At 40.1% G+C, this 18,382-nt stretch overlaps 1 protein-coding gene across 1 annotated transcript in view; it reads right to left on the bottom strand.

The window, feature by feature from the left end:
- Positions 1-18,382, bottom strand: part of itga1 (integrin, alpha 1) — a 226,037-nt gene that overhangs the window by 87,826 nt on the left and 119,829 nt on the right. The window contains exons 11-14 of the mRNA XM_043688299.1: positions 16,956-17,100; positions 13,905-14,047; positions 10,569-10,712; positions 7,725-7,817 (exon numbers count right to left, since the gene is read on the bottom strand). Coding sequence (XP_043544234.1) covers positions 7,725-7,817; positions 10,569-10,712; positions 13,905-14,047; positions 16,956-17,100 — 525 coding nt within the window. The remainder of the gene's footprint in view (positions 1-7,724; positions 7,818-10,568; positions 10,713-13,904; positions 14,048-16,955; positions 17,101-18,382) is intronic.

Raw genomic sequence — 18,382 nt, 5'->3', positions numbered from 1 at the left:
ATGTCAGTGTCAAGTCGGTCGTCATTAATGGAGATGGAGAGGTCCAGGAAGGGGAGGGTGGTGTCAGAGATGGTCCAGGTAAATTTAAGGTCGGGGTGGAATGTATTGGTGAAGTTGATGAATTGCTCAACCTCCTCGTGGGAGCACGAGGTGACGCCAATGCAGTCAGCGATGTAGCGGAGGAAGAGGTGGGGAGTGGTGCCGGTGTAACTGCAGAAGATAGGCAGTAGTTCCGTAGTTACACCGGCATTCCTCATGTTCATGTCCTTGGCCTAACCATCATCCCTGCTTCATAATGTCAGAGGTGTGCATCATCACTGATGACTGTACAATGCACAATACCAATTGCCAGTCCTCAGATACCGGAGCAGTCAATGTTGGATGCAGCAAGATTGGACAGTATTAATTAAGAAGTGGAAAATAACATTTATGACTCTAAACAGCTAAGAAATGACTATCTCCAGCAAGAGATGAATTAAACCATCTTCCCGATATTCTGTTGTAAAACAATTCCTGAAAGCCCCATTATCAACATCCTTAAAATGCATTGACTGGAACTGTAACAGAACCAGTCATATAAATATTTAATTTATAGTAAAAATAATGATATAATCTTTAATTATTGTTATAAAAGTACAAGTTGAGAAAAAGTCCTGCAAATAGTTTTAGATCTGATGCCTGAAATTATCACTTTTTTAAAATCAAAGAATGAAGTGTTTAGTAAGCTGTCAGATAATGTGCGATTGTTCAACATTAAGCTCTTTACAGACATAATATCACAACTGAATGAGTAGAACTTTGAACTGCAGAGAAAGGACAGAGTCATAGAGTCATATAGCAGGAAACAGACCCATTGGTCCAATTTGTCCATCCCCACCAGATATCCTAAATTAGTCCAATCCCATTGGTCAGCATTTGTCCCATATCCGTCTAACCCCTTCCTATTCATGAACCCATCCAGACGCCTTTTAAATTTTGTAATTGTACAAGTCTCTTTGATGGAGACTTAGCACACATGATCAGCACTCTGAGTGGTTTTAAATTGAAACTGGGTCTATAGTCTTCTCAATTAAAAACAAAACTCTGCAACATTTCCTGAGTTTGGAGAGCATGCTAGAAAAAAAACACAAAGACAAGAAAAAATGTATCGACCCAGAAAACCTCCGTGCTTCCCAGCCAAAGTTGGCAGAGGAATTCAACAATGATACTGAGCAAAAAAGTCAGATCAAGGATCAATGATTTCCAGCAATCTGTAAACAGAGAAACATGCCCATTCTAATCATCCTGTGCTTTTCAAGTGAAGGCTTACTTTGGCTCCTCATACCTCTGTGAGATACTATGCTCATAAATGAAGGTTATCAAGTCCAAATATTATACTTACCTCACAGTTGAAGACAAAATTAATAATTAGACATAACAGAGAAACAGAAATTGCTGGAGAAATGCTTCATGTCTGGCAGCATCTGTAGAGAGAAACTAGAAATAATGTTTTGATTCCTGTGACCCTTCTTCAGAACTGGGCACTGGACTTGACACATTAACTCTGCTTTCTCTCCTTAAATGCTCCCAGGCCTGCTGAATTTCCCCAGCAACTTCTGCTTTTGTTTCAGATTTCCAACATTCACAGTTATTTGCTTTATTTAATATTTACATATACTTGATTTTAGATTTATTTGGAATTAAAACTAAACTGTTTATATTTGTTCAGGGTTCAGTGTGGGTGGCATTTAATTTTTTCAAAAAAAGTGTTCTTAAGCTTATAAAGATGGGGCACTGCCATAGCAGAGAATTGTTTTCACAGGCTGAGATTGGAAAATCGGTGCTACAATGTTGCAAACAACTCAGCATAACTTCCCATTCGGGAGCTTAGGATCACAGAATTAATATTTAAACTTTATTGTGTAGTTCTGTTTATCCATTTTGAGCAACGTATGCTTAAGACTTTCACAATGGTTTAACAAAAAAAAAGTGGAAGAAACTTTAGTCTCATTTACAAGCCTGAAACAGATGCAATGTATTGATCAATGCTTTCCAAATTTAAAAAAAATATTTCATCATGGGATGTGGACAGCACTGGCCAGACCAGCATTTATTGCTCATCCCTAAAATCCCGAAATGAGTTAAGAGTCATCCACATCATTGTGCGTATGGAGTCACTAAATCACACAACTGTTACAGCACAGAAGGAGGCCATTTGGTCTATCCTGCCTGCCTTGGTGCTATTACCTCGTGCCAACCTTTTGCCTCTTTCACATATCCGTGCACACCATTTCAATCCAACTGATTACCTAATGTCCTTTTGAATGTAGGACTTATACACTTAATTGTAAGGTCCAAGGGAGTGTTGCTGAACAAAGAGACCTTGGAGTGCAGGTTCATAGCTCCTTGAAAGTAGAGTCGCAGGTAGATAGGATATTGAAGGAGGAGTTTGGTATGATTTCCTTTATTGGTCAGAGTATTGAGTACAGGAGTTGGGAGGTCATGTTGTGGCTGTCCAGAATATTGGTTAGGCCACTTTTGGAATATTGCATGCAATTCTGGTCTCCTTCCTATCGGAAAGACATTGTGAAACTTGAAAGGGTTCAGAAAACATTGACAAGGACATTGCCAGGGTTGGAGGATTTGTGCTATTGGGAGAGGCTGAACATATTGGGGCTGTTTTTGCTGGAGTGTCGGAGGCTGAGGGGTGACCTTATAGAGGTTTACAAAATTATGAGGGGCATGGATAGGATAAATAGGCAAAGTCTTTTCCCTGTGGTGGGAGAGTTCAGAACTAGAGAGCACAGGTTTAGAGTGAGAGGGGAAGTTATAAAAGAGACCTAAGAGGCAACGTTTTCACACAGAGGATGATATGTGAATGGAATGAGCTGCCAGAGGAAGTGGTGGAGTCTAGTACAATTGCAACATTTAAAAGGCATCTGGATGGGTATATGAATAGGAGGAATTTGGAGGGATATGGGCCGGGTGCTGGCAGGTGGGACTAAATATCTGGTCGGCATGGACGAAGGGTCTGTTTCCGTGCTGTACATCTCTCTGACTCTATGACTCTAATTGAACCTATGTCCACCGCACTTCCAGGTGTGCATTCTGTACCCTAGTTGTGTGAAAAAGCTTTTTCTCATATTACCCTTGCTTCGTTACACATCACTTTAAATCTACATCCTCTTGGTCTTTATTCTTTTGCGAGCGGAAACAATCTCTCCCTATCTACTCTATGCAACTTGCACACGATTTTGAAAAACTCTATCAAATCTCTTTTCAGTGTTCTTCTCTCCAAGGAAAAGAATCTCAAATTCTTCAGTCTCTTTTTATAACTAACGTTCCTCATTTTTGGAATCATTCTCGTAAAATGTGGAATTTACCACACAGATAGCAGACTTCCTTCCCTGAAGGTCAATAATGAACCAGATGTGTTTTCAAGACAATTGACAGTTTACTAGCTTTATTAAGTTAGCTTTTTAATTCCAGATTTTTAATTGAATCTGCATTTCACCATCTTCCACAATGGGATTTAAGCCCACATCCCCATTGTCCTGGGGTTCAGGATGACTAGCCATTCCCACAAAAGCACTATCTGAACTTTCCCACTGTGATTCCATTTATGGTTTGAAAATTAACACGGTCCGTTGGTGAGAACTGGCAGAGTGAAGGGGGTGGAGGTAAGGCCTAGGAGGACATGGGATGGGAAGAAAACAACTATAAGCACGAGGGAGAGGATGAAGCTCCTGTGGCAGCCATTGCTGATTTGCAGCTATAATATTTAAGTTTGTGACCCCAATTGGGGTCCTCAAACCCCCCCACTTTGGGAGACCCTGGTAAAGAGGCAAACCCCGAAGTAGGAAAATCTAAAACTGGGTCTCAGCATTTAGAATCATGACTTGGCCCAGCAGTCATCATCTGTCAAGTCTTTATTTTAAAAATGGTGAATGTTGCATTACTTGGCTGAAGTTCTTGGCTCTGTTCATTACTCGCTGTTTATGCTGCAATCCTGTGTTGTAGCTTCACCAAGTTAACTTAATGCTGCTCCTGGCAGGCCCTCCTGCACTGTCCATTGAACCAGGGTTGATGGTAATGGTTGATTACCATTAATGCTGGCCACTACAGAGACACCCACATCCTATGAAAAACTATTTTAAAAAGAGTTGTGGAAATTTTCAAAAATAGTTCCTGTGAAGGCAGGAGGAATGTTGTGTGGATTTCTGAGCAGTTATGAATGAAACCTTCCCTTCCTTTTTGCTGCTCCATCCCACCTCCCACAAGGGAAATTCCACAGCTAATGGAACAGATACGAGCTACGCAGTCCTGCCGCATCTATTTGTTAATGGTGGTGGATAATGGAAACTTAAACAACCACAGATCTCCCCGTCCTCAATGATAAGGGATGCCTGTACATGAGTGCAAAAGATAAGGCTGAAGCATTTCCAGCAAGCTTCAGCCAGAGTTGCCAAGTGGATGATCCATCTCAGCCTCCTCCAGTGGTCCCCAGTCACAAAAGCCAGTCATCAGCCAATTCGATTCGCACCACATGATGTCAAAGAAGGGTTGGAGTGAGTGGATACTATGAAGACTATGGGACCTGACAACATTCCAGCAATTGTACTGCAGACTTTTAGTCCAGAACTTGTTGCTGTCACAGCCTAGCTCTTCTAGTACAGTTATAATACTGGCATCTACCCAACAATGTGCAAAATTGCCCTGGGTTTTCCTGCAGACAAAGAGCGGGGTAAATCCAACCTGGTCATTTACCGCCCCATTCGTCTACTTTTCTTCATCAATAAACTGATGAAACTTGTCATCAACAGTGCTATCAGCAGCATTTGTACAGCAATAACCTGCTTACTAATGCTCAGCATAGGTTCCATCAGGGCCACTCAGCTCCTGACCTCATTCCAGCTGGTTTGGTTCAAACATGGACAAAAGAGCTGAATTCCAGAAGTGAAATGCGAGTGACTGCCTTTGACATGCAGGCAGTATTTGGAAGAGCTTGTCATCAAGGATCCCTACCAAACCTAAAATCAACAGGAATTAGGAGGAAATTTCTCCACTGTTTTGTGTTATACTTATGACAAAAGGAGAAGGTTTAAATTGTTAGAAATCAGTCATCTTAGTTTCAGGACATCACTGGAGAATATCCTCACGAATGACATTGTGGTTGGACCTGCACCAAATGGATTGCAACAATTCAAGAATAAAGTCGACCACCATCTTCTTAAGGGCAACAAATAGTGGTCCAAACAGTAATGGCCGCATCCCATGAATGAACAATAAAAATAATTGTTCTTCATACAAGGTGTTGGCAAAATACAGATATACCCATGGCATCAATGTGGACAGAATTTGAGAACTTTAAACCAGCCACAATGAAGGAATTGTAATATAGTTACATCTGAGAATGTTGTGTGCCTTAAAGGAACTTGCAGATGCTGATGTTCTGATGTATCTGCTGGCCTAGTCCTTCTGGATGGTAGTTGTTGTGGTTTTAGAAGGTACAGTCTAAGGAGTCTTGATGAGTTGCAGTATCTTGTAGGTGGCACACACTGCTGGTTCTGTGCCTTGGAGCATGTTTACACTCAATTTCAGGTGGTGTCAAGTGGGCTGAATTGCCCTGGAGAATGTTGCACTTCTTGAGTGTTGTTGGCACTGCAGTTATAGTCATAAAGATGTACAGTCATACAGCATGGAAACAGACTCTTTGGTCCTACTTATCCATGACGACCAGGTTTCCCATTTGTCTGTGTTTGGCCTACATCCCTTTAAACCTTTCCTATTCATGTACCAGTCCAAATGTCTTTTAAATATGGTAACTGTACCCGCTTAGGAACTTATGAACTTCTACTGGCAGTTCATTCCAAAAATCATCCTCTGTAAAAAAACTGCCCCTCATGTTGTTTCTAAATCTTTCTCTAATCACCTTAAAATTACACTCTCTAGTTTTGAACTCTTCTACCTTAGTGAAAATACATTTGCTATTCACCTTATTTATGTCCCTCATTGTTTTATAGACTTCTATTAGGTCACACCTCAACCTCCTGTGGTCTACTGAAATAAGTCCCTATCTAGCCTTTCCTCATAACTCAAATGCTGCAGCCCTGGCAACATCCTTGTTGATCTTTTCTGTGCCCTTGCCAACTTAATATTCTTCCTATAGCAGGGTGACCAGAACTGTACACAATATTCCAAAAGTGGCCTCACCTACATCCTGTACAACCACAACATGATGTCCCAACCCCTATACTCAGTGGTTTGAGAAATTAAGGCAAGCATGCCTACTGCCATTTTGTACCCATGACACAACTTTCATGGAACTATGTGCCTGAACCCCTCAGCCTCTCTGTTCACCAACACTCCCCAGGACCTTTCCATTAACTGTATAACTCCTGTCCTTGTTTGTCTTACCAAAATGCAACATTTGTATTTATCTAAATTAAAATCCATCTGCCACTCCATGGCCCATTGGGATTACGTTATACTCTTGGATAATTTTCTTCACTGTCCACCATGCTACCAATTATGGTGTCATCTGCACTAACCATGCTTCCTATATTCACATCCAAATCGTTTGTATAAATGACGAACAACAGTGGATCCAGCACAGATCCCTGCAAAACATGATTGGTCACAGGTCTCCAATTTGAAGACAGCACCCCACCACCATCTGTTTCCTACTGTCAAGCCAATTTCATATCGAATTGGCCAGGTCTCCCTGAATCCTACATGATCTAATCAGTCTACCATGTGGAACCTTGTCAAAGACCTTGCTAAGATCCATGTAGACTCTTCCCTCATCTATCTTCTAGCAGAGAGTATTCCATCACACTCCTGTCCTGTTTCATGTAGATGGTAGCTAGATTTTGAGGAGTCAGCAGGTGGGTTTCACTCCTCAGAATTTTCAAACTTCTGACCTGCTATTTTTTGTTAATTCACAGGCTGAGAGCATTGCCCATTAGGTTAAGAGTCAACTACATTGCTGTGGGTCTGGAGACACATGTAGGCCAGAACAGATAAGGATAGCGGTTTCCTTCCTTAAAGGACATTAGTGAACCAGATGAGTTTTTTCAACAATCGATTTATGGTCATCATCAGACTCTTAATTCAAACCTTGGTCCCCAGAACACTATATGGGTCTCCGGATTAACAATCCAGTAATAATATCACTAGGCTCTTGTTGCCACAGCATTTATGTAGCTGGCCCAGTTCAGTTTCTTATCAATAGCAACCGCCCAGAATTGTAATAGTAGGGGATTCAGAGATAGTAAGATTTTAAGTTTCAAGAATGGATGGTTAGATTCTTTGTGGAGTGGATCATTGCCTTGTATTTGTGTGACATGAATGTTACTTGCCAATTATCAACCTGAATTGTCATTGCCGATTTGATCACAGTGACTACTGAATAATCCTGTGTAACCCTGTGCTGCTCATTTCATGTCAGTCTTGGCAAAGGTTTCCAAAGCAAATATTAGACAAAAAAGATGAAAGAACTGCGGATACTGTAAATCAGAAACAAAAAGAGAAATTGCTGGAAAAGCTCAGGAGATCTAGCAGCATCTTCGGAGAAAAATCCACTCTTACCTCCTATTTACATTTGTAAGAGGCCTAACACCTATTCTAAGGCAGTCACCAGGAACAGCAGAAAAATAGCTAGACCCAGTGTGTGGTCTGATATTTAACAAGTGTCCTTCAGATGCAGGAAATTTTCAAAAGAACGTATTTTATTTTTAACCTACCTCATTGAATTTCTCTGCACGGAGACCTGAGACAGAGTGACAACCACACTGCTGTTTTAATGGCTCAAGGATCATTTGATATCGAAACTCATTCTGAAATAAAGAAAGAAATGAAGATTCAGATGCATGCTTCAATGCTACTTGAATTTGTATAAATGCATCCAAGCAAATGACAAGTTTTTGCAGTTTACCAAGGGCATAGCTTGATGTGGAGAAGCTAAGAGTCAGGTGAGTGGGACCATACTTTAAGATGTTATGATGCCTGTTCTGCTATTAAAAAATAGTTTGTAAGGTTATCGCCTCATATCTCTATACCACAAGGGAAAGAAGTGAGTAATTACTTCTGTTTTAAAAGTCATACCTTATGCAGTGGAGTGGGAGGGTTGGCGCTAGGCCAGAGGTGGGGAACCTTTTCATGTTGGAAGGCCGCATTATGTTAGTTGTAATCCAATAAGGCCGCATCCAAGAAACTTCAATTATATATTCTTCAAAATTCACATTATTTTGTACAAATCTAACTACTATGTACTAACTCAAAAAAAAAGAAAAAAAAAGTTAGTTCTAAAGTTAACTAACCTTTTAATGACTTTGTTGTGACTGATTTTTATAGGAAAGCATTTGAATATTTGGTTGCAGCATGGAGGCCTGCAGTTTTAGCCCTTATGACTTACCAATTATTTTAATTGTGGTGGTCAGCCTATGAGGATTATTTTGTTGAATTTTCTTTTACTCTCTGGTATTTTAAATACATTCATTTGAAGATTAAAATAAAAATAATAAAGGATTTAAAAAACATATTAATAAAAATTAAATGATTTGTTCTGCAAAATTTGGATTCATTCAAAAAGCCACACACAATGGCCTAGACAGCCGCATGTGGCTTTAAGGCCGCAGGTTCCCCACCCCTGTACTAGGCTATCCCAACTCCTGCAACCCTCATTGTTTGCATTGGCACATTACAATGACAGTAACCTCAGTGATGAAGACATTTAAAAACCAACTAATTAAGCCAATGCCGAACCGAAAGGACCACAATTGATATAATTTATTATCAAACCAAATCAATCAATGGTCACCACTGATGATAGCCTACAGCTCATTAACTAAACTCTACACCTTACAAGACCCTACTTTTTAAAATATTTATTCATGGGATGTTGGTGTCGCTGGCTCCAGCAATTATTGCCCATCCCTGATTGCATAGAAAGCAGTTGAGAGTCAACCATATTGCTGTGGGTCTGCAGTCACATGTAAGCCAGACCAGGTAAGGATTTCCTTTCCTAAAGGATGTTAGTGAACCAGATGGGTTCACACAAAGATTTCATGGTCATCACTAGACTCTTCATTGAATTCAAAGTCCACTATCTGCCATGGCAGAATTTGAACCTGGGTCACCAGACTATTAGTTGAGCTTCTGTATTAACAGTCTGGTGATTATACCACTAGACCATTGCCTCTTCTGCCTGACCCTGTCTTCCTCAGAAACATTTATGTGTCTTTGAGGGCACTCATCATTGAGGCACGCACACATCCTGGTGCAGTAGTCTCAGCTTACTGCTAGCACTGGTACTGCTGAGGCTGCTGAACTGTCTAATTGAGCCAGCAACTCTTACAGGTAGGTCGCTATCCTCAGTTGGAAGCCTGGTCCGGTGACGGTTTAGAAACTGCTCACAGACAGTGACATGCTCCCACCCCAGAAGTGGGGTCAGCTCCCACTTTTGTTCCTGGCAGTAGGATTTCACCATTCATGAAGAAAGCAAGATTCAGCTCCTTGCTCCAGGATTGCATTTTGTTTTTATAAATCCTAGATATAAATCAAGTCTTGTGCTCAAAATCTGTTCAATGCGAACTCTGTTTCAACAGGGTATTACTGTTTCACAGTATATAAATATTAAGAAGATAGAAGATATAAGGAACATTATTCTTAGTTCCCTTGGGAAGAATGTGTGCTTATGCCTCAGGACTTTCTCTCAATATTTGCTACACAGCGAGTCTTTTATATGGATTATATAAATCCTGCATTTCTTTTAGCATGAAAAAGATTACATGAGCTAGCACTCCTCAAAGCAAGACGTTACTTGTATTTTGCTACATTTGTGATTTTGTTCAAAAAAGTTTTTTTTTAAAGTTGCATGTGATGGGACGAATTGAGAAATTGTATTTCTTTCATGAATATTGCCAAAAATAACTTATATTTATATACCACCTTACATGCAATGAAAGCTTCCATGACATTTCACATACTGAGTGGGGAGATAACAGATCAGATGTTCAAATTCTTGGTTTTTCAAGAGTTTCTTGAAGGAGGAAAGTGAGATTGCAAGACTGAGGATTGTGGGGAGGGCATTCCAGAAGGGAAGCGAAGGCCACTGATGGTTGGCAAACTTTAAATCATCGATAATCAAGGGTCCAGAATTCAATGAGCTTGGTGTCTTTGAAGAATTGTGGGGCTGAAGGAAATTTCAGGGATGGGGAGGGTGAGGCCTTGGAGGGATGTGAAAACAATGAGGAGAAATTTAAAATCAAGATGTTGCTTAACCAGGAACCAATGTAAGTTAATACACACAGGGTTGATAGGAAAATGTTACAGATAGATATTTTGACAGTGTTAGACTTGCAGCTTTGTCTTTATAATTCCCAATGAAATTATTTTGAGTTACAATATGATCCTTGGCCACCACTCAGAATAATATGGTTAAATGAATCATAGGGCAGGAATATTATTGAATGATTTTGCAATTTTAATGTGGAATGACTGCATATTTAGCATTGGGTGTGATTTTATGACATGTGTAATTCTGTGTTTACTTTATAACTGAGATGTGTATTATTTCAATTTATCACCTCTCTCAGATTGTAGACATAAACTCTCCCTTGCTCTTCTTTCTCAGTTCCCATAAACATAGGAGCTCCAACAAGAAGAATATCAGTTAACGAATCTTTATCGACGTCAATCGCACACACAGTGCTGCCAAAGTATGAACCAATCTGAAAAAGGGGAATAGCATTCATGTCACACAAACAGAACATGTTGTTGCTTCAGTCTCTTTGACTTCAGACTTCTGAATTTTCTCCCCATTTAGAAAATAGTCCATGCCTCTATTCCTCCTTCCAAAGTGCATGACCTCACACTTTCCCACATTGTACTCGATCTGCCACTTCTGGGGTGGCACGGTGGCACAGTGGTTAGCACTACTGCCTCACAGCACCAGGGACCTGGGTTCAATTCACACCTCGGGCAACTGTCTGTGTGGAGTTTGCACATTCTCCCTGTGTCTGCGTGGGCTTCCTCTGGGTGCTCCAGTTTCCTCCCACAGTCCAAAGATGTGCAGGTTAGGTGAATTGGCCATGCTAAATTGCCCATAGTGTTAGGTACATTAGTCAGGGGTAAATGTAGGGGAATGGGTCTGGGTGGGTTGCTCTTCAGAGGGTCGCTGTGGACTTGTTGGGCTGAAGGGCCTGTTTCCACACTGTAGGGAATCTAATCTAATCATTCCAGAAATACAGCTGACATTTCATTTATTCTTTTGCTATACTGCACTGGCTTTGTGGCTTTCAGGTTGCATGTACCATGTATTGAAACCAGAGGTGGAAACCAGACAGCTGCAATAATATCTTATAATCATCTGTCACCTTGCAAGTAGATAAAGAAAATGTCAAAATATTTTGTAAAGGTGTCAGAAAAAAGGATCCTAATTAAAGCATACAAAAAATGACCAACAAATTGTTCAAAGACATTTGTTTTAATGTTTTAAAGTGTTTGCCCTTACAGAAGCAGAGGGAGATGGGAAGGCAGAGGGTTTTAGGAAAAAGATTTCAGAGTGTGGAGTCTAAACAGTTAAACAATCCCAATGACAGGGTTAAAGAGAAGGAAGATTGCAGAAAAGGAGTAGGCCCATGTATGGCTAGAGGAGCTTACAGAGATAAATGAGATGGTGGTGTGCAAAAATTTAAATACAGGAATGACAATAATAAGTTTGAGGTGCAGACGTTTGAGATTCAATATCAAATTAGATCAGGAGGTTATGGGTTTTGGAATTTTATGATTGAAAATAATTACTTAGAGATGAGCTTGCGTTCACATGTGTGGTGAATGGAAGGTTGGCCTGGGGGGAAAGTAATTGTTTAAGTCTGGAGGCAATAAAGACATATTTGAAGGCACCATTAGCAGATCAACTGAGATAGACATGATGCTGGACCGGTGTTGGACTGGGGTGGACAAAGTCATAAGTCACATGACACCAGGTTACAGTCCAACGGATTTATTTGAATTCACAAGATTTCGGCAGGTAAAGGGGTAGCGCTTTCAAATAAACCTGTTGGACTATAACCTGCTATCATGCGACTTCTGACTGAGGTAGAAGAGGTGATGGTATGGAGGCAGAGGTGGATGGCCTTGTGGCTGAGAGAGTATGGGGTTGGAAACTCAGTGCAGGTATAAATATGATGTCAACCTGTCAAACTTTCACCCTCAGCCTGGGACTACAATGGGTCACATAGCTCCTGACCATAACTTATTGTTAATATTTCAGGTCAAGACCGCTCATCAGAATGGAAGACAGACACAAATGTCAGAATTTTTAAGCCAGCTGATGGAGGGAGGTGACAGGCGAACAAGATGAAAGGTTTGTGAGAGGGGGGAGACCAGGGAAAATCAAAACAAGAAGTTCATGATGTAACAGTTAAAGAGAGCAAGAAACGAACAATGACTGAGTCAAGATAAGGCATGGATTGAAACATAAAAACCATCTGAATGCCACATGAACAGACAAAGAAAGAAAGAAGATGAGGATCAACCCTGCTAAATAAAATAAAATTGAGGCAGATATTATGATGTAAAGTTGTTGCACTGAATATTGAATCCAGAAGGTGATAGAGTGCCAAGATGACAGAAGAACTGTTGCTTTGTTGGATCACAGTAGCATGCCAAGAGCATTAAATTCAACATGGAAGAGAGATAGACAATTAAATGATAAGCAACTGGAAGCTGGGGTCATATTTGCTGATTCTCCAGTTTTGATCAAAGGTCATTGACCTGAAACATTAGTTTCTCTCCAAAGATGTTGTCTGACCTGCTGAGCTTTTTCCCCAAAGTATTTTGTTTGTGTTTCAGATTTCCAGTATTCATAGCATTTTGCTTTTGTAGAAAGAGCTGCACATGTTTAACAAGTTATGCAGCTTGTACCAACTCTATAATACAGATGACGCTCTCAGTGAGTTGATAATATGATTAACCTAGCTATAGTCAACAGGCCTATCCTATCTTCCCTTTAAGATAACATGAGTTTAGAGAACATAATAACTGATAATGTCATGATTTATTGATACTGTATAAGTAAGCTACAGGTTCCATGACAGAAAACACCAAAATATAGCAGTAGGTGTTTTGTTTTTGTGATATATGCATAACACTCTAGTATTAACTGAAGCCTGTGTGAGAATACCATCTGATACAGATTTTCCTTCAATCCACACACAATGCTGATAAGCACATAACTCACTGGTCCTTTATATCCTGCAACTCCCAAAGTAATAGCAATTTGGCAGCATTATGAGCACAAAGATCACTGTGGTTAAACAAGGAGGTCATTACAAAATTCTCAAAATAACTAGGAATATGGAATGAACATGCATGTTTGTCTGAATTTCAACATTTTTAATAAGTTAAGTGAAAAATCTTAGCGATTTGAAGAAGGCAATTTAATAAATCTGAAATTCAGCTCCAAAATCTACTTAATGTGTTCAGACCACAGAACCAATGCTGTAATCCATTTTTAATCAGAAACATCTGTATATGGTTCTAACTGCTCCACTTCCTGTACCTCAAAGTGATATTCAGCTTTTGTACATGTCAATAATGTACAAAAGGCTTTGAATTCCTATGTGATCTCTCTGCACAAAGCAATGTAACATTTTACTTTTAGGTCATTAATGACATTAGATTGTTACATGACAGTCTCCTGTTCTGAACTAGGATTTGGAAAAGACATATTAAATCTAGATAATTAACAGAAACCATGGAACCCCATACATTCCTTTTTATGTTACATTATAATATCTGATTGAAGTATAATCAGGAAACAACTCAAGTCATATGTTTAACATGATGTAGAAATTCTATCACAACTTTCAAAGGCATAATGCTGAGCACAATGGCGACACAATTGTTTAGTGAAATACCTGTTCTCCTTTCAGAGTCTGTACAATGCTTATTTTCTTTCCCTTTGAAGTATAAATAATAACTTGTCCGGTATGATTATATCGAGGTTGCCCAGCAACATACCACACATCCCCAGGAACTGAGACAGAGCTCAGAGAGTAACCTAAGTATTGGAAATCAACAGACTCATGAAATTTCAAGCAGAGATTGAGTATTTTGTAGAGATTATAAGAAGTGCATCTGCATGGTGTGCAAACCATACCTGGCTTAATTGATTAATAGCATTATCCTAAGTAACTATTACTTGTTTCATAAGATGATAAAAACAGAACGTAAAAATAAACTGAAACATCTTTTCTTATCAAATTTTGGAGAGACAGTGGCACAGTGGTATTCTTGCTGAACTAGGACCCGTGGACACAGCCTTAGAATTAGAGGGGGTCATTTCAGAACAGAAATGCGGAGGCATTTCTTCAGCCAGAGAGTGGTGGGCCTGTGGAATTCATTGCCACGGAGTGCAGTGGAAGCCGGGACGCTAAATGTCTTCAAGGCCGAGATTGATAGATTCTTGTTGTCCCGAGGAATTAAGGGCTACGGGGAGAACGCTGGTAAGTGGAGCTGAAATGCGCATCAGCCATGATTGAATGGCGGAGTGGACTTGATGGGCCGAATGGCCTTACTTCCACTCTTATGTCTTATGGTCTTATGGTCTTATGAACTAATAATTCAGAGACCCCAGTAACATTTTAGGACGCAGGGTGTGAATCCCACCACAGCAGATTGTAGAATTCAAATTCACAATCAGAAATCTGGGAATTGAAAGTCTAATAATAACCATAAATCCATGGTCAACTGTCATAAAACGTCCATCTGGTTCACTAATGTCTTTAGAGAAGGAAACTGCCATCTTTACCTGGTCTGGCCTACATATGACTTCGGTCACACAGCAATGTGTTTGACTATCAACTGCCCTCTGAAATGGCCCAGCATGCCACTCAATTGAATCAAACCACTAAAAAAGCCTCAAAGAAGGAATAAAGTTGGATGGACCACCTGGCATCGACCTTGGTACTGGAAATGACAGCAGCAAACTCAGCTCCACTGACCCTGCTAAAGTCCTCTTTACCTACGCTTGAGATTAGAATGTTAGATGTTAGAATTAGGAAAGGTGTCTCACAGACAACTTAAGGAACATCCTGACATAGAAACATAGAAAACAAGAGCAGGAATAGACCGTTCTGTATGATCATGACTGAACATCCAATACAGTACTCTGTTCCCGGTTTCTCCCGATAACCTTTGATAGGTTTAGTGCTAAGATCTATTTCTAACTCCATCTTGAAAATGTAGTCATATTCACAGAACCACACCTGACATGCAATGTCTCAGGTTACAACATCACCATCCTTGGGTATGTCCTATCTCATCAGCAAGACAGAGATAATATAGTGGTATACAGACATGCTCAAGTCTTGGCAAGGTTAAGATATTATTATGTGCTGCAGGTTTTGTCAGGTGCAGTCAGAAAAGGTTTAAATTTCAGTACTGCCTGTTTATGACAAATTGATGAGGACAAATACAATAAATCCTTTAATTTGGGCTTGTCTTACTGAGATAAAACAAAGCTTTAGAAATCTGAAGCACAGAGGAATGTGGGAGTCCTAGTTCAAGTTTCTCTTAAGGTTAATATGCAGGTTAAATTGACAGTTAAGAAAGCAAATGCAATGTTAGCATTCATTTCAAGAGAACTAGAATACAACAGCAGAGATGTACTGCTGAGGCTTTGTGTGACTCTGATCAGGCTGCATTTGGAATATTGTGAGCAGTTTGGATGGGAAAGCTCCTTCCACCTGTCCATCAGTTAACAGAAGAGTTTATATTTCAAAAAACCCAAGTTTTTTGTGGAATTCAATGCTGTTGTTGAAGGGGGTCTTGCCCAGCACCATCAGGAGAACTGGTGGGATCCTGCTTTACTCCCATGGGGTAGGCTTACCAGAACTAAGTAGGCAAAAGTGGGTAATGCAGATGCTGGAGATAAGAGTCAAGATTAGAGTGGTGCTGGAAAAGCACAGCAGATCAGGCAGCTTCTGAGGAGCAGGAAAATCCCTGTTTCAGGCAATAGCCCTTCATCAGGAGGCCCTCATATCTTACCAGAACTAAGTGCCTTTCAAAGCTGTCAGCCAAAAACTTTTGCGCTTACGGCAATACACCAACATTAGGCTGAGGAATTTGCCAAGGAACCTAACTCACAGATTAGTGAGGGCAAAATATAGCTAGTAATATGATTAGTAATGTGAGAGGGATTGGCTGAGGGGATGGAACTCATTGGGCCTCAGTTCTCAAGGCCAGGTTCTTCCATCAGACACTGGGTAGCTTGGAATAAGACACTCCACCTATTTCTTCCCCTGAAATCCAGAATCCTGCAACCTTCCCATATGGTCAACAGAGTTTCCCACATGGCCACACCCTACCCTCAGAGTGAACACAATGGTGGCAGAATGAGGTCCTTAAATGGGTATCAAATACTCACTCAAGCACCTCAACTGTTATCCAGTCAGTAGGCTGTTCTAATAGAGATTTAATTGGGCAGTAGCGGGAAGTGGCAGTGTTCCAATTGCACACCCTTCTGGCTAATTGTGCATTTTCCTTATCATCTGAATTGTGGCTGGGGGAAGAGACATTTATATCCACTCAGGAATGAGATAAGTGGGTAGGGGTTATCACATCCACATCTATCTTATCGATACTAAGCACAAATTCATCCTCCAGGATTGTCTGGAGATGAATTTAAACCCTGTACCTTTTGACTCAGGAAGTGGGAATACCACCAATAAACTGAAACTTCACCTGAAACCAACCATTGTTTTTAAATGATGATAAACTGCAATTTAAAAAAATCTACTTCAGAATTTCACATTTTCACTAACCAATAAATGTATTTGAAAACATTTAAAGTCTGTATTTGAGGCTACATTACCATCACTATACATAGCTCCAGACTATATAAAAATTATAAAAGTGCATTCTGCCACAGAATCCCACCTGGGGCTATGCCTCAATGGTTTTCTTACCTAAATATCCAGCAAGAGGTTCATTAACTTCTTTTGATTTGTTCAAAAATGATTCATTGTCTGGGATAATGGCGTCATTGTTTTTTAGTAAAAGCACTGTTCCATTCCAATCGTAAGCTCCAACCGCTCCTAACATGATGCCTTCCTATGTTTAGAATGAGGAAAACACATAAACACTGTGATATAATTTAACGTTGGAAAATGTTATTGAATAATCAAAGCTTGAGTTGTTATGATAGCTACATTAACAACTAGAAAGATGAAACAGTAAATAATATCAAAGAGGGAGTTTCCAATTGCATGCTTTTGCACTGTCACACCTTTTGTTCTTCTTAGATAGCTTCTTGCGATTGAGGATGATTTACTATGACTTCATTTCAATGAGTTCTGAGGTGGCTGATACATCCAATGCATTCTCTCTGATGCTGCAGCTTTGCTTCTATCTGTTTTGATGAAGTTCCTCAATGTGCTTCATACCTTCCTGAATGACCTTGATCCATTTTGATCAGTTACAAACCAGGGAAACTCATGGGTTAGATGTTTAATCTCTTCAGGAATCCTGTGAGAACATCCCTCAATTGTTTCTGCTGTTATCCTAGTGGTTTCCTATTAGGACTGAGTTTCAAATAAAGCAATTGCTTCAAGAGTCTGTTGCCAGGCACATAGAAATGCTGCTTTTAAATGATTAGCACCTCAAAGCTAGGCAGGCTGACTGGGGAGAGGTTGCTGTGATTGGGCCCCTTTAGCTGCTACCAAATTTGGAAGACCTTCTGAAGATACTAATGCTGGTGATGCTTCTCCAGTGCTTTGAAGAATCCATTGTAGGAGCATGGGGATTATTAGTCTCAGGCCTGAGATCCTGGTCCTCAAAACTATTTCCTTTAGTTGAGGCTAACTGGTACGTGGAAATTGATTATGAATTTCAATGTCAATGTCTGCCTTTATCTCGAGGAATCTCACAAGACATGGAATATAGTGCTTGTTTTCAAGATCTCGCCTTCTATCTTAATGAACTGGGGTGGCCAGGTGTTGCTTTGAGGGAGCTCACTGGAAGATGACCTTCATTTTACAAGTGTTTAGTAAAAGGCCCATTTTCTTAGAAGGAGTCAACAAAGACCTGGAATTTAATTTCTGATGAATTTCTGTAAACTGGAGCTTGATGACTAAGGTTTGAAATGAGTAGTTTGCTGGAACTGAGGTACAATACTGATGCAAATGCACCTTATATTTAATCTTATTTTGCTTTTGCAGACTAATTTCTACAGATTTTTGTTTAAATACAGTTAGCCACTGACACTACAATCAAACTAACAGGTTTGGAAAGGCGAGCTGCTTTTAAGCTGCTGTTATATTTCTGTATGAGTGTTACTTACATAGATGCACAAGCCTCACCATGACAACACCAAAGTTAGATTTGCTGACACTAG

Source organism: Chiloscyllium plagiosum, chromosome 1 (assembly GCF_004010195.1).
Source record: "Chiloscyllium plagiosum isolate BGI_BamShark_2017 chromosome 1, ASM401019v2, whole genome shotgun sequence".
In the NCBI taxonomy this organism is placed as follows: domain Eukaryota; kingdom Metazoa; phylum Chordata; class Chondrichthyes; order Orectolobiformes; family Hemiscylliidae; genus Chiloscyllium; species Chiloscyllium plagiosum.
The sequence above is the reverse complement of the archived record's forward strand: the minus strand, read 5'-3'. Positions and strand labels throughout refer to the sequence as shown.